The sequence below is a fragment of the Nomascus leucogenys genome, chromosome 11 (assembly GCF_006542625.1).
Source record: "Nomascus leucogenys isolate Asia chromosome 11, Asia_NLE_v1, whole genome shotgun sequence".
In the NCBI taxonomy this organism is placed as follows: Eukaryota; Metazoa; Chordata; class Mammalia; order Primates; family Hylobatidae; genus Nomascus; species Nomascus leucogenys.
The window spans coordinates 86377272-86394172 of record NC_044391.1 but is presented as its reverse complement, the minus strand read 5'-3'; the positions used below and the strand labels follow the sequence as shown (position 1 = coordinate 86394172).

Genomic DNA, 16901 nt, shown 5'->3' with positions numbered 1-16901 from the left:
ATGTGTACTTTCAAATCGTCACCCATGTATCATGAAGGTGGGGGATTACTGCAAATCACTTGGAAACCCCTCCCCGGAGGCCTTTATCGATACCGCCCACCAATACAGCTCAGATGTTCTTAATTTGATCACCCTCCACCTTTTGGGCTGTAATTTTCCAAATAGGCGTCTCTCTCATTTGCAAATAAAAGTTACAAATCAATCCACAGATACAGAATGCTGACTTCCCGACACTCAATTTCACAGGGTGTCTCTTGAAGAGCTGCGAGGTTGTGACCGATAATGGGGGAGAGGGAAAGGGGGACAGCGAGAGCGAGCGAGCGAGGGAGCGAGCGAGAGAGAGAGAGAGAGAGAGAGAGAGAGAGGGAGAGAGAGAGATCACTTGCTTCCTTGCTTCCTAAGCCGGGATTTTGCCTGCGATGCGCGGCGAGAGGACTGCGGCGGCTGATTTACACAGTTGGCGCGGAGGAGGGGCCGGGGGTGCGGAGGGGACGCGCTGGCGGAGCTCCGGCGATGGGCTGATCTGGGGGCTTCCGAGCGCCGCTCCTTTGGTGCGCGATTTGGGGGCGGCTGATGGATTTGCATTCAGGTTCCAGCCCTGCGTTTCCTATATTGACTCCTTATACTCGACCTGGCGCTCCAGTTTAGGAGGAGACGTTGGTAAGTAACGTGTAATCCGATTTTAGTTATTTCCTAGGCCATTAAAGTGGCACTTTTAAAGCAGGTCAGTCTTAAAAGATGCCGCCGCCGCTGCCGCCGCGAGCGTCTCCTTGGCCTGAAACGTTCGGCAGTCCCCTCCCCCTCCCACCCCCCTCCCCCGCACCTTCTCCCGCTCGAGAAGTGAGGGTGCTTGAATGGTGAGCGGTCAGGGGACTCACTCTCTGCAAACGGGATCGCTTTACCTTCGTGCTTTGCCTGAGATCTCCCAAATCCAAGTGGAATTTGGTGTGCACAGCCATACTGTGTATTTGTATCTTCTCTCCCTCTCTCCTCCTTTCCCCCCACCTTCGCCGTCTGACCAATGCTGGGATCTGAGATCTAGTCGCCCCCTTCCTGCCTCCTTTCCGCCTCTCCCCACCCTTTTCTTCTCTCATCTACACACCACCCACCCCCACTCCCACCCACCTAAAGGGCAAAGAGCAAAGACACCCTGGAAAAGCAAGGGCTAATTCCATCTTCTCGGATGGAAGGAGGCCTCGGGCAGGGATTGCGCTGTGAGTGACAACCTTTGAGGAAGAGAGAAAAAAAGAAATCCAGAGACTGAGCTCAGGCTCTCGGGAACAACGAAGCTCTCCACTGATCGAGAGCACCGAGATTTTAAATCAAAGGAACCTAGTCCTGGGACACTCACTCTGCCTGCCTGCCTGCCAGCCATCGAGGGCATAGGGAGCTGTGGTCGTGAGCTCCCTGTCGCTGGCATCGCCGCGCTAGGTGCGCGCCCGGCTCTCCCATTGGTATGCAGCGACCATTTCCCTGCAAGTCTCAAAGGTGGAAACATTTAAACGGATTACAAGCGTGATTCCATAGCCTTTCGGAAAGTTGGTGGCCAGAAGACAAGAAGCTACAAGGCTACCGTATGATGGATACAATTCAGCTTCCCAGAGAGTTTGCCCCTCCTGCTGGGAAGCCCCTCGGAGCAAACCTCGGAGATCCTGAGCGCTCTGCACCATAGGTACTCGCCGCCATCCTTTCCTACTTTGCCTAATTGAAACCAGTATTTCTCGTATGTAGGATGTGCATTGTAGAGCACATCGAGTTTGGCCGCGGTATCTTCTGTACGCTCACAGGTGCTAGGGGTTTGTTGCAGTTTTGAATTGGATCAGTTAGGTGTAAGGACGTTGGTGGAAGGAGGGGTACCGGAGACTAACATACCCTCGGACCTCTTTTCTCGGTGAAGACATCGTAAGTAACTCCAACAAATAGGCCAGGTGGCAGAGCGAAGGACCCCTCCCCCAGTGGATTGCTCGCTGGTGTTGTAAGAGGTAGAAGGAAAAAGGCTTGAGCTTTTAATAATTTTCCATTTCTAAACAGACCATTGTTCGTTTCGCCTGACGACAGCGGATTAGAAAAGGATCTATAGAAGGCTCAAAGCTCTTCAGAAAATGAATGATGCAGCATTTTAATTATTTGTTCTAGGGAAGATAGTTTTGCTTCCATATTGGAATATTTAATCTTAGATCTGAAGAGATTAGTGAGCTGTAAGATCCAGCAGTGGGGAGGAGGAAGTGGGAAGGGGGCACAGAGGGGAGAAAGGGCTTCTTGTCCTCCCTCTGGACAAACAAATGGCTCTGGGCGCTTCCAGCAGGACACGGAAAAAACCGGGGCCCCATGGCTCAATATCCCCTAACTTTTGGAGCCCTCCCTATCCTTTAGACGCGCTATCCTGAGCTAAAGGAAAGGAAAAAGGTGAGATAGTCTTTAGGACATAGCCCAGGTCCAGAACTTAAGGGGTTTTAGTTCAAGAACGAACAGAGACTTCATTGCCGAGACAACATTTACCGTCATCTGGAAGCTCAGGGCAGCCTCTGGGTTACCCATCCATTCCATCACATCATGGGTTCCGATAAGACCCGATAAATAGTCACCGCCTCTGCACACTGGGTACCCAAAGTGCTGGGCGGGGGATGGTGGGGAGGGTGCGGGTGCCGGTAGCTGGGGAGGGAGAGGGAATTGCTCTGATTCTGAGCTTAGGCTATCGGTATTGGTTTACTTCTTGGCTAAGACCTATGGGAGCAATAGGGTGAGTCTGGAATATTAAGGGTAGAATGTTAGAAAATTCGGCCCTCCTGCTTGCTTAGTGTATGGTGGCATGTTTCTAAAATTAGCTCCTGTCTGCCAGTGGACTCATGTGGGTCATTTTAAATGCAAAATATCATGGAAATTGCCTTTGACTGACTTTTAAGGAAGACATTGTTAGGTGATTTACCTGTTTTAGAGCAGTAAGAAATTGATATGTAAGCTGTGCTTTGCTCTAAAATTTGCTTTGGTAAAGGGTCCATTAAGGGAAAACCATCTCTACCTACTAACTTTGAGCCCTTGGGCAACCGAGGTTCAGTTTAGTTCTTTAGCAACCAAAAAGCCCCTCCCTTCTCCCCTCCCGGCGAGGAGTTGGTGACAGGATTGGTGTGTGCTGGTGGGGGCAGATGGGGAGCATCCACAGCACACGGGTCCTGTTAATTAGACTCCTTTGCTGCACACTTGGCTCTCCCCAGTTTCCCCACCAAGCTGCATTCCTTCCCAGCAGGCAGGACTGTAGTGCTGTCAGCTGAGCCTTAAAAAAATTCCTCTGAGAGCGTTCCTCAACTATCATCTGGTAGTCCCTCTACAATACAATCTTCCTTCAATCACCTCCATCCCCACCCCCCCACTCCCACTACTCCCTAGGATTCACTCCCCGAAAATTTCACGGAGAAATATTTGAGTTTAAAAAATAAGAAAGAAAAAGAAAGAACGGACAAAACCATCCAAATCCTTAAATCCACCCCAATCCCGCGAGGTCTTTCCCGGTGGCAGAATGTGAAATGTACCATTGTTACCCAAGTGGTCTGTATCTCCTTCCAGAGAACTGGCTTGTCTCTGTTTTTAAAAGGTGGAAGAAAAGAAATACTGTTGAATCCAGGGGATATCAAAGGCTTTGACCTGCAGCACAACAAAAGAATACCTGGTGCAACGGGATCGAAGCAAAATGCAGGAGAAACTCGGTCCAAGTCTTTCAGGCTGTCTGAGCTCTTATCCGGGACACCCAGGCAGAATCAGACAGATTCAGCTTTTCTGCTTTGGGGACCTGGATTTTCCCCCATCCCCGTCATTGCAGGGAATGGCTGTCCTGTGAAAAAGCTAATTCCGAAGGATAGCCTCACTTGTCAAACCACCTGCACTAGAGACGAGCTTTGGAAACTAAAGGAGCAAATCATTCAGAGGATGGTTTCCTTGAGAGTTAAAAGAAAAAAAAGAAGGAAAGAAAGAAAGAAAGAAAGAAAGAAAGAAAGAAAGAAAGAAAGAAAGAAAGGAAAAGAAAATGCCTATCCCTGCCCCCCTCCCCCATCTCCACCTTCCCCACCAAAGAAATGTTTCCCATAGGTTGGTCTACTCCCCCTTCTGTCTTGTTTCTTATTTTGCCAATTTGTGTTCTCTACCCCTCTACTTCTTTCCCCTACACACACACACACACACACACACGCACACACACTCACTCACTCACAACTGTATAGTCAGGGGTTCCTAGTGCTCGCTCCCGAACCCATGCTAAGCGCGTTCCCTTTGGAGCTCATTTTCATGACGTGGAATGCCGGGTTCAGGGATATAGCACATAGATATTTTTAAAGCCGGAGCGAGAGAAGTCTGAGATTCTGCACTGTGATTGAGCCTTCCTTCCTCCCTGCCTCCCTCCTGTGCTTCCTCCCAGTGCCCAATTATGTGCTGTGGGTACCCAAAGAGAGCAGCCACCGCGGCGGCAGCGGCAGGGGCAGCAGAGCTGGAAGCCTGCTGCAGCCCCTTCTCCCTCCTCTATTGAGTGTGCCAAGCGGCAGTTCTGCATCCTAAAGAAGCCCATTGAAGAGCCCATTGCATTCCCAGCACGTCTCAAGCTTGCTGCTTTTTTTTTTTCCTCTTAGTCCCCCCGCCCAACCCCCTTTATCCCCTTTTGCTTCAGCTTCAGCAAAGCAAAGGGAGGGGGAGGGAAAGAGAGAGAATCCTTAAACTTAAGCTTTTTTTTTTTCTTTTTCTTTTCACGGTTCCATGCTAATAAATAAATAAATAAATTACAAAAAAAAACCCGAAACCCAAAAACACTCTGGCAAAATAGGTAAGTCCAACACATCTGTAGCCTTTTTTGCCTAAACCACAGGGACCTGAAAAACAAGAAAAATATTTAAGATGGGGAAGAAAGAACTTAAGTAGATTTTAATATTTCATGAGGGAAATGGAAGACTAATTGATACTGCAACGTAGCCTTTTCTCTCTCCCTCTTTTTCATTTAATTGTTTTTAATTTTTGAGTATTGTATGTCTGAGGCAGATTTCTCTTTGCTTTCTCACGGTATCTCCTTTCTTTACAGCCTGGAACATTATAGGCAAGTGTAATGTGAAGATTTATTTTTTTCACTTTTCCTATAAATTATATCATTGTGTTTTAAGAAGAAGGTTGATGAAACATATTTTTCTGTGTGCTGTCTGTGAGGAAAATATATGCTAGAAACTTTGGTTTATTTTTGTTGATTAAAATCAGCTATTCAATTTTGATTGATATTTTAGTGACTCAGGAAGGACAGTCGTAATAAAACTGCATTATTATCATTTCTGTAAACATTTTCATACACTGATGTTATTAGGCAAGGAAAACGATGCATAGAGGAAGACTATGTTATCAGAATAGTGCACTGCATTTGTTTCTTCTGACTGGAAAAGAATGATATCTTTTTTGAAATGTATTTCATGTGATAGATCATTTATCAGCAGGTAAGAATAGAGGTTTCCACTCTCTCTTGACTTTAACTACCCACCTCCCCTGTAACCAGCCACCTGCTCTTCCAGCTTTTTACAGGGTTCCTCAGTTGATCTTGAAGGTGCAGATACACATTCCAAACTAAGCTTTGCAAATGTTTTAATTCAGACACTTTCAGACTCAGCATCCTCTAGCTGTCCCTATCTTTAGCTCTGACAATTGCATGGGCATGTTTTTTAGAAGGGCTAATCACTCCTACATGCTTTAAATAGTCAAATGATACAAATATATACAAATTATTTATTAAAGAAGATGACAATAATCTATTCTTGGGCAAGAAGATGTGGACATATAGTGTACATACTGACTATACACTGTAATAAAGCATGTTATGATCATTTCATAAAAATAAATCTTAAGTTTTCCTGAGATGCTGATCATTTTACACATCTCAACATCTGATATTGAGCAATACGCTCATACTTTATCACACTAATCAATATAATAATTTTGGAGTATATCATGTCTTTTTAATAGTCAAAACTTATAATTCAAAGAACATATTTTTCCTATCAGAGTTCCAATCAGATTTATTATGAGTACCTTTGATGTCAACATGAGTTTTAACAGGCAAACAGGTGTAATGGCCACATTATTGCCATCATTACTGAATCTGCCTATGCCTAAAAGGAAGTACGATATACCAGTTCTGTTGTTTGTTATACAGAGGCAATGCAGGCTGCTTTTGTTCATGCGATATGCCGTTTACCAAGTATGGCTTGGTTCAGGAAAACGTCACTGCATGGTTCAACATTTCAGAGCCTCCTAAGTTTAAAATATAGGACACACTCTAAACATTAAGTATGTCGCTAGCTCATTTTGAGTGTCACTTCAACAATTGCTGAAGTTTTTATATAGCTCTTAAAATGCCCCACATGTAGGAGTCAATTAAAATAGTACATATGACTAAAAGCTAAAAATCTGCATTTTTATTTCTGTTGCAGTTTTGTAATCAACCACCAACGATGAAACCTTCCATAGCTGAGATGCTTCACAGAGGAAGGATGTTGTGGATAATTCTTCTAAGCACAATTGCTCTAGGATGGACTACCCCGATTCCCCTAATAGAGGACTCAGAGGAAATAGATGAGCCCTGTTTTGATCCATGCTACTGTGAAGTTAAAGAAAGCCTCTTTCATATACATTGTGACAGTAAAGGATTTACAAATATTAGTCAGATTACCGAGTTCTGGTCAAGACCTTTTAAACTGTATCTGCAGAGGAATTCTATGAGGAAATTATACACCAACAGTTTTCTTCATTTGAATAATGCTGTGTCTATTAATCTTGGGAACAATGCATTGCAGGACATTCAGACTGGAGCTTTCAATGGTCTTAAGATTTTAAAGAGACTATATCTACATGAAAACAAACTAGATGTCTTCAGAAATGACACCTTCCTTGGCTTGGAAAGTCTAGAATATCTGCAGGCAGATTACAATGTCATTAAACGTATTGAGAGTGGGGCATTTCGCAACCTAAGTAAATTGAGAGTTCTGATTTTAAATGATAATCTCATCCCCATGCTTCCAACAAATTTATTTAAGGCTGTCTCTTTAACCCATTTGGACCTCCGTGGAAATAGGTTAAAGGTTCTTTTTTACCGAGGAATGCTAGATCACATTGGCAGAAGCCTGATGGAGCTCCAGCTGGAAGAAAACCCTTGGAACTGTACATGTGAAATTGTACAACTGAAGAGTTGGCTGGAACGCATTCCTTATACTGCCCTGGTGGGAGATATTACCTGTGAGACCCCTTTCCATTTCCATGGAAAGGACCTACGAGAAATCAGGAAGACAGAACTCTGTCCCTTGTTGTCTGACTCTGAGGTAGAGGCTAGTTTGGGAATTCCACATTTGTCATCAAGTAAGGAGAATGCATGGCCAACTAAGCCTTCCTCAATGCTATCCTCTGTTCATTTTACTGCTTCTTCTGTTGAATACAAGTCCTCAAATAAACAGCCTAAGCCCACCAAACAGCCTCGAACACCAAGGCCACCCTCCACCTCCCAAGCTTTATATCCTGGTCCAAACCAGCCTCCCATTGCTCCTTATCAGACCAGACCACCAATCCCCATTATATGCCCCACTGGGTGTACCTGTAATTTGCACATCAATGACCTTGGCTTGACTGTCAACTGCAAAGAGCGAGGATTTAATAACATTTCTGAACTTCTTCCAAGGCCCCTGAATGCCAAGAAACTGTATCTGAGTAGCAATCTGATTCAGAAAATATACCGTTCTGATTTTTGGAATTTTTCTTCCTTGGATCTCCTGCATTTGGGGAACAATCGTATTTCCTATGTCCAAGATGGGGCCTTCATCAACTTGCCCAACTTAAAGAGCCTCTTCCTTAATGGCAACGATATAGAGAAGTTGACACCAGGCATGTTCCGAGGCCTACAGAGTTTGCACTACTTGTACTTTGAGTTCAATGTCATCCGGGAAATCCAGCCTGCAGCCTTCAGCCTCATGCCCAACTTGAAGCTGCTATTCCTCAATAACAATTTACTGAGGACCCTGCCAACAGACGCCTTTGCAGGCACATCCTTGGCCCGGCTCAACCTGAGGAAGAACTACTTCCTCTATCTTCCTGTGGCTGGTGTCCTGGAACACTTGAATGCCATTGTCCAGATAGACCTCAATGAGAATCCTTGGGACTGCACTTGTGACCTGGTCCCCTTTAAACAGTGGATCGAAACCATCAGCTCAGTCAGTGTGGTTGGTGATGTGCTTTGCAGGAGCCCTGAGAACCTCACGCACCGTGATGTGCGCACTATTGAGCTGGAAGTTCTTTGCCCAGAGATGCTGCACGTTGCACCAGCTGGAGCATCCCCAGCCCAGCCTGGAGATTCTCACCTTATTGGGGCACCAACCAGTGCATCACCTTATGAGTTTTCTCCTCCTGGGGGCCCTGTGCCACTTTCTGTGTTAATTCTCAGCCTGCTGGTTCTGTTTTTCTCAGCGGTCTTTGTTGCTGCAGGCCTCTTTGCCTACGTGCTCCGACGGCGTCGAAAGAAGCTGCCCTTCAGAAGCAAGCGGCAGGAAGGTGTGGACCTTACTGGCATCCAAATGCAATGCCACCGGCTGTTTGAGGATGGTGGAGGTGGTGGTGGCGGAAGTGGGGGTGGAGGTCGACCAACTCTTTCCTCTCCAGAGAAGGCCCCTCCCGTGGGTCATGTGTATGAGTACATCCCCCACCCAGTTACCCAAATGTGCAACAACCCCATCTACAAGCCTCGTGAGGAGGAGGAGGTGGCTGTTTCATCAGCCCAAGAAGCAGGGAGTGCCGAATGTGGAGGTCCAGGGACACAACCACCGGGAATGGGTGAGGCTCTCCTAGGAAGTGAGCAGTTTGCTGAGACACCCAAGGAGAACCATAGTAACTACCGGACCTTGCTGGAAAAAGAGAAGGAGTGGGCCCTAGCAGTGTCCAGCTCCCAGCTTAACACCATAGTGACGGTGAATCACCATCACCCTCACCCTCACCACCCAGCAGTTGGTGGGGTTTCAGGAGTAGTTGGGGGAACTGGGGGAGACTTGGCAGGGTTCCGCCACCATGAGAAAAATGGTGGGGTGGTGCTGTTTCCTCCTGGGGGAGGCTGTGGTGGTGGCAGTATGCTACTAGATCGAGAGAGGCCACAGCCTGCCCCCTGCACAGTGGGATTTGTGGACTGTCTCTATGGAACAGTGCCCAAATTAAAGGAACTGCACGTGCACCCTCCTGGCATGCAATACCCAGACTTACAGCAGGATGCCAGGCTGAAAGAAACCCTTCTCTTCTCGGCTGGAAAGGGCTTCACAGACCACCAAACCCAAAAAAGTGATTACCTCGAGTTAAGGGCCAAACTTCAAACCAAGCCGGATTACCTCGAAGTCCTGGAGAAGACAACATACAGGTTCTAACAGAGAGAAGAAAATATATTAGTGCTTTTTTTTCCCAAAAGAAAAGAAAAATAAAAGAAATATATCCCTTGCTCCCTTTACACTTGTCCCAATAACTCCATCCTCACAATCTTCCCTACCCTGAACAAAACTAAAACCGCATGATAACTAGAGAATACAGATGTATGCTCTCCCCTCTCAGATGCGATTTGGAGGAAGGGCCATACTCAGATCATTAATCAATGAAGTGCCTTCGCAGACTTTTGCCAGCAAATGTTATCATTATTTTTTTATACTGAAACTTGAGACTTTGACTGTGCCATGTATAAGGTATACTGGGGATCATTGTATGGATCCTAATTAAGTAAAATTCAATGTGTCTTTTTATTTTCAGTAACTATTTTTTTTTTAGTTGTAGTTTTGATTTAAAGGGAGGGGGGAAACAGGTTGACATTTGTCATTTGTGGCTTTCTTTCTTCTCATCATGGCACAGATTCTGTACATGTATTAACAATGCAGTTTGCTGCATGCCTGGAAACTGCAAGACGGGGAGGGAGGGGGCGGGTCTTGCTCGAATGTTCTCACTCACTATCTTGTGTCTCATACACATACCCATCTGCAGACCGTGGTCCCTAAACCTGCAGTTTCTTCCTGCTGGTGCGGGTACACACACACACACACACACACACACACACACACATGCACACACACACTCCATACAATTTCCATTCAACCCAATCTGCTTAGTTCGGGTTTGATCCATTTTTCTCCTCTCCATAGTTCTACTACCCTTCACTGCTAGTGTACAGCTCACAGCATCTCTCCTACCACCCTGGGAAAAGTCACATTCTAGGCTGGATTCTACTGAAGTGGAGGCCTGGTGGTTTAACAGCCGAAGACATGCGCCTAGGGATGAGCACTCTCTTTGTGACACTTCATCCTGATGCCAAGATTTTTTGGAGAACATCTGCACTTTCTTATATATATATATAATATTAAAAAAAGCAACTGGGTATATATCACTAACAGCTTTGTAGGAAGCACTTTTAATGTTTTCTCTCTCACACGCAAAGATTCAAAAGAAATGTGCATATATTTATTCTGTAATTTCAGTGATTATAAATTGTAAAGATAATGTTTAATCATTGTATAGTGATTATGCGTCTGGTATAGCTTTCCTAATAAAAAGTTTTTGAAAAACATAATACATTATATATAGAGGATACAAAGCTTGAACCTTAAACTCCAGCTATGCCATGCCTTTTGTGCTCCCATTTTAAAAAATGGTTTCTTTTACTTGTTACATAGAAAGTAATTTATTAACGGGTTTGATGCACTGTGATGTTGATAAATCTTATATCCCACCATCTCTAGTCCAAACCAGGCTATAATTGAGACTTAAAATGTGACTTACGGTTTACTTTTTTTCCTTGAATTATGAATTTCAATCTTAGTAACCAATGACGCACTGTTTCCTAGGCAAGATGCAAGGGGGAGAAAATAAAGTAACTAGATCGCTAAGAAGTACAGGATTAATTAGGAGAAGGTAATCAAGGATCCATACATCTTAAGATAATAAATGAGATAAAGAAATCGGAAAGTAAAATTGCTATTGTTTTTAAAATATGTAGTCCAATTACATGCACACCCTCACACACTCACACGCTTCCACACACACCCACACAACCCAATAAATATCAAAGGCCTTGGAGCCAATTTAGATGGCCAGAATCCTGTGAAAGCTGTCACTTATATTTGGCTACCATTCTCCAACCACTTACAGCTATGGCCCCAATAACGCTTGAATTAAGTCAGAGGATGCTGAATGAGTTTTTCGTCATATGACATTCAAATTATGTTGAACAATTAATCTGACAACAAGCCAAGTTTAGATCCATTTATATGTGAGCGAAACCAAAGAATATTGGATTTTTATGGTGCCGGTATCAAATTGGTGGAGGAAACTTAAGAAAACAGACCTATGAGGCAGGCACTTATCTAAATAGGCCATTAGAGGGCAGCAGAGCTCCAGAGATTCACAGACCCAGGACCTGCAGAACTGTGCAGTGAGGTCAGTGTTCTCTGCTAGGGTTTCCTCAAAGTGCCCATAGTAGGAATTATCATTACATGTTGAATGTAATTCATCACAAGTCACTGAAGCCTTACATCACAATTTTTTCCACAAAAAGAGAATGAGTCTAGCAGCTTCTGAAGGTATGTGACTACAATAGCACGAAGGCATTGTAGTAACAAAATGAAAAGCCCCATGAATGTCTACAAGAATATGTTTATATTTCTCTTGATTAGTTATATAGAAATATCAGCATAGGTATGCATAAAAATAAAAAAGACAAGTATATACATATAAAATTGCAGTTCTGGGGCACTTTACATGTTTCTATAACTTTTATGCTCAATTATTTGAATATAATTTGGAATTATTTTAAAAGAAAAAAGCCCATGAACATCATTCACTTTATCTGTCTGTGTAATGTTGAAATGAAGCTCTTATGCAGAAGAGTCAGGCCCATTATTAAATAAGTGTCATTCTTCTTTTTTGTTTTATCTTCTCCTTTTCTTTCTTGTTTTCTTTTTTTACTTTCCCACAAATCACCTTTCTTCTGGTTATCCCACCTCCTTTATTCTTTCTAATCATCTGTCTCTTTTTTTTAAGGTACATAAAACCAATATTACACTTTAAGGGTTTTAAAACCCAAATTATAGAGTGTCTCTGAACTAGCAATTTATCATACTTCCATTCCTCCTAATCAAATGGTTTGGGGAATAATAGAAAGCATATGCATAGTAAAAACTTAAAAATGCAAAGCTAGATGCTTCAGATAATGGTTCTCATTTCCTTAATGACCATGCACATATTCATAATACAGCATATTATACAAATCAAGTTAAAGTACAATCTCAAAAGACCCTGGTGCTTTCAACGTTTGAAAAATGAGTGTCCATAAACGATATCAAATCACAGTATAACTTGATAATTATAACGTTTATATTTCACTTATTAAATATAGAAAGTAAGACTGTTTGGTCTTAAATATAGGTGGTACTTTCACCCTTGAATGAGAAATAAATTTATTTATTTAGTAAAAATAAATTTATATGAGAATGGAATTTTGTATTTAAGGGAATAGTTTTTTGCTTTTATGAAATTTTCTACTCCCTGGTTAGGACATTTATTTTTGCTGTGCATTAAAATTACCTAAGTTAGCTTCAATATATAATACCAGATCTGTTTTCATTAAACACGATGGATATTAATGTAGGTACTATGATTATAATATGTTTTATGTTTTTGCTGCAGTAAAATATTTATTTTTAAGAAAAAGTTAGATTACTAATTCACTTCATTGTGATGACTAACTTGACTGAAGCAGACCCAGTTCTGGCAGATATTTGCTATTATTCATTGCTATTTTTATTACTAAGTATAGTAATAATATTTAGAAATAATAAAAATATTGTAATATCTCTTAAACTATAAGAGGATTAGTGAGAAATAATTGGAAACGAACTATTAGTTTAATTCAATAACAGTTTTAACATGTTATACATCATATGTGGTATTATTTATGTAGATGTTTTTATATTTTTATTTAGAATGCTATATTATTTTGTGTAATTGCAAATACTTAAAAATAAGGATGATGAACACTATAATTTTAATAAAGTTTAGAGGGAGGGAATCGAAAGGAAAATTTAATGACTGAGCTTGAAGATTTCTTTTTAAACCTGGCAGTATTACTTTAAACCCTTGATATTTGAAAAGAATACGTTTAGGATTATGAAAATTTATAATGCAATTATAGAACAAAAGAACTTTAACCATCGCAACACATTATTTTGATTCACTTAGTGTAAATTCATTATTTGTACAGTCCTGTCCTTTTGCAATTATGTTGTCTAGACCAATAAATGTTACACTTTTGTGAAATGGCTATGACAAAGGAAGCATTAATGAAATGCTACACAAAATTTGAGAAATATGACTAAAATAAGTGAAGATAATGTGAGAGGAAGCGATAATCAACGGACACTCCATCTTAAGTGATTTGAGCTAGTTTCATTTGAACTTAGACATTTATAACTTACATTTAGCTCAAAATTTTCCACTGAATATTCAGGTGAACAGAACACAAATAAGTATCACTAAAATCACCGTATTCACTTCAATATACTATGTTCTGTTTAATATGCTATAGGCCTTTTAAAAGTAATAGGAGCAATAACACATGTGTAATTGGGCCATTGTGTGTGTGTGTGTATATATATAGTACTATTATATATGTATATACATTGTATATACATGTATATAGTTTATATATGCTGAATTTTACTTATATGTAAATTACACATTTTTATTACATGTATAACAATTTCTGTTTTATGCATTTATTTTTCTTGCTTCTGTCTAGCCACCATCCAAGAGAAGCTGGATGAAATTATGAGTCTTCACTTTCGGAATATTCACATGTAAAAAGTAACACTGTAATTAATATTTCTGAATTTAAAAGTTATTTTATCTTCCAATTTGTTTCATTTTGTTATTTAAATCATAGGGGATACATCTCAGTGAGATTGCGATTTATTTTAAGTCTTCAGCACATAGGAACTAATTTCTTCATATAAGTATGCAACATAAGTCTAATAAAAAGCAAGTACTCATTTTTCCATTTTTCTATTTATAGAATAAATTTTACAGGTAAAAACAATTTTAGTAACTTCATTAATTAGACAAGACCTTTTAAATTTATCTACGTCTGTAGGAAAAGTGAGATATTAAGGTGAAATATAAGAGAAGTAAGGTCCAGTTTAAGACATCCAATCTCCTGTTTTACTTTTAAAACATCATCCTTAAATTAAAATGTTTGCTAATAGTAGTAATAATAATAAACAAATATTACCATCTTTAGTTTGCTTATAGGGAATCTGAATTGAAGGGACATAATTTTTATATGGAGAAATAAGTGTATACCGGGGTTAGTAGTTGTGAAGAGGCAACATGCTATGGCCATCTTCTTTAATTTTGGTAATTTTTACTCCTGATACTACAAATTCTTGAGAAAATGTATTTTTTTATTGCACTTACATAGATGATTTTTTACATTAAAAAATTCTAATAGAAAATAATTCTTGTGGTGGATTTCAAAGACATACAGCCCAAAGGTATCATAATAAATTTACAGTTCGACCCAAACCAACTCCTACAGCACCATTAAACTTTAAAACCCAATGAATGTTAGTAAAAAGAAGCCTTTCTTCTTCACCATCCAGTAACAGAAAGGCTGAGCATGCCTAATTAAATGTTTCTTGGCCGAGTGCGGTGGCTCACGCCTGTAATCTCAGGCCGAGGCGGGTGGATCATGAGGTCAGGAGATTGAGACCATCCTGGCTAACACGGTGAAACCCCATCTCTACTAAAAATACAAAAAATTAGCCTGGCATGGTGGTGGGAGCCTGTAGTCCCAGCTACTTGGGAGGCTGAGGCAGCAGAATGCTGTGAACCCGGGAGGAGGAGCTTGCAGTGAGCCGAGATTGCGCCACTGCACTCCAGCCTGGGCAACAGAGTCAGACTCTGTCTCAAAAGAAAAAAGTTTCTTTAGTATATTTAGTCTATCTACTTACCAATAAGAAGTACAATGGATTGATGAGTTTGCAATGTATTAAACTGTATCAAAATCAAACAAATTGTATTAAGAAGAATGTGCCATTGACTTAGATAAAAACAAACATGAATGCTTTATTTTGATTCAATTATAGTAATTGGGAGATTGTTCTCTTAATAATGAAAGGTATTCTATTACCTATATTACAGTGTGTTATATGTGAAGAAAGAGCTTTTGTGTTTCTGATACATTTTGCAAAGAACTTGTAGGTTTAGGGTCTTTTTGAATGATGAAACACTACATAATCATTTTTGGTAGCTTTGAAACAAGAGCATAACTTCCCTAAACCTGGGCATGTCAAAGTTAGCTCTGAAAAAAAAGATGTTGAAAGAAAGATATCACCTGATTGTGCGGAGAGATGGAAAGAAGTTCTGTTCTTCCTGCAGAACTCACTGCTTTCACTATTCCTGACATCCATGCTTCTACTTCTGTTTCTGACTCAGTGCCAAGATATTCTTATGACTAAGGGCATATGCATTGAGCTTAAATCAGGTGTCAAAGCAAGATCAGAGATTGATGACAATTCTTACACCCAGTAACATAATGCCTGATTTACTTATTTTTGTACCTAGGCTGAGAAGATAATTCAACATATGTCCCCTGATTGTGGTATCATTCATAAGTCTGATGAAAAAAGTCAGAACCTATAGTAAAACTGTAACTACATCTGGAAATTGACAGAATCAGTTAAGTGTTTTAAAAATATGAAAATCATCTTGAAAATCTTAAAACCTTGCCTTTCCTCTTCTGAAATGCTCTTTATCTTTGCCGTGACATCCAAAATATTGGGTTCATTACAGCTACTAGAATCCACATATTGTTTCTACTTTTATCTACAGTGTAAACTTTTGACTATTCAGATGTTATGTGGCCACACAGAATTCTAAGGGTTTTTTTTTTTTCTTCAGAATTCTGGCAAAACAATTTACCTCAAGATACTTTTCTTTTCGGTATGTGGTAACAAACTTTACAGTAAAAACAAGCCCATTAAAGATGTAAAGTATTAACAGATCCTGTAATTTTTTTTAATAGAAAACCTTAAGGTTTATCTAAATTCAATCTTTTATGTGTATTAAATTGAGTTGGATTTTTTTTCCCCCTACATGTTCTCTGCTTAACCAAATTTGAATTCAAAATTGAAATCTGTTCCTCTGTTTCCTAACTGAACCTTCATTTGTTGTTTTACTTTATTAGCTGGCAATTTTAAAGGTAGGTAGAGAAAAATGTTAACTCCAGGTATAAGAATGAAATCTGTCTGTGGAATAACCAGACCCATGAATCTTTCGCTTTTTCTTTAGGAAATCTTCAACAAAAAGGACAATGGAAAGATGGGGGCAAAATGAAAATGCCCTCTTTCTGAAGACCTTTTGATAAAGGCTTAATGGAGAAAGTTTGGACCAGATTTTTGTATTAACTTTTAAGTGTCCTATCTTCAGAAGAATTTAAATCCCACAGTTGGTTTACTAAGCCACTTCAATTAGCATCTGTCAACAAATTCACTGAAAATCAAACCTTAATGATAACTAAATAAATTATAATTAAAAGTAAATATTAATGCAAAAAATCACTAGGATAAACTGAGGTAATGATATTAAAACATTTAGATTAGGTCATGGTAGAGATGTGTAAAATAAATGAGGAGGTTTTTTTTCCTCTTTTAAATAGTAATAGCTTCTTGTGTACAAACAAGAACTCCTCATTGCCTGCTAGTTAAATTTTTGGGCCATTTTAACATAACTGTCCTTAGCCCATTATGAGAATGTATTTAAGAAACACAACCAATTATTAATATTTTTAAGAAAACTTAATTATGTATTAAAGTTATTATAATTTA

General features: G+C 40.4%; 1 protein-coding gene across 2 annotated transcripts; it reads left to right on the top strand.

The window, feature by feature from the left end:
• Window positions 1-385: 385 nt before the first annotated feature.
• SLITRK3 (SLIT and NTRK like family member 3) lies at window positions 386-10591 on the top strand. 2 transcript variants are annotated; one of them, XM_003256398.4, is made up of 2 exons: window positions 386-660; window positions 6447-10591. In XM_003256398.4, exon 2 carries the CDS (start codon window positions 6468-6470, stop codon window positions 9405-9407), a length of 2940 nt encoding a protein of 979 aa, XP_003256446.2. In that variant the 5' UTR covers window positions 386-660; window positions 6447-6467; the 3' UTR covers window positions 9408-10591. The 2 variants fall into 2 exon arrangements, with proteins under 2 accessions (XP_003256446.2, XP_003256445.2); XM_003256397.4 differs by lacking the exon at window positions 386-660 and adding an exon at window positions 868-1672.
• The last annotated feature ends 6310 nt before the right edge of the window (window positions 10592-16901 follow it).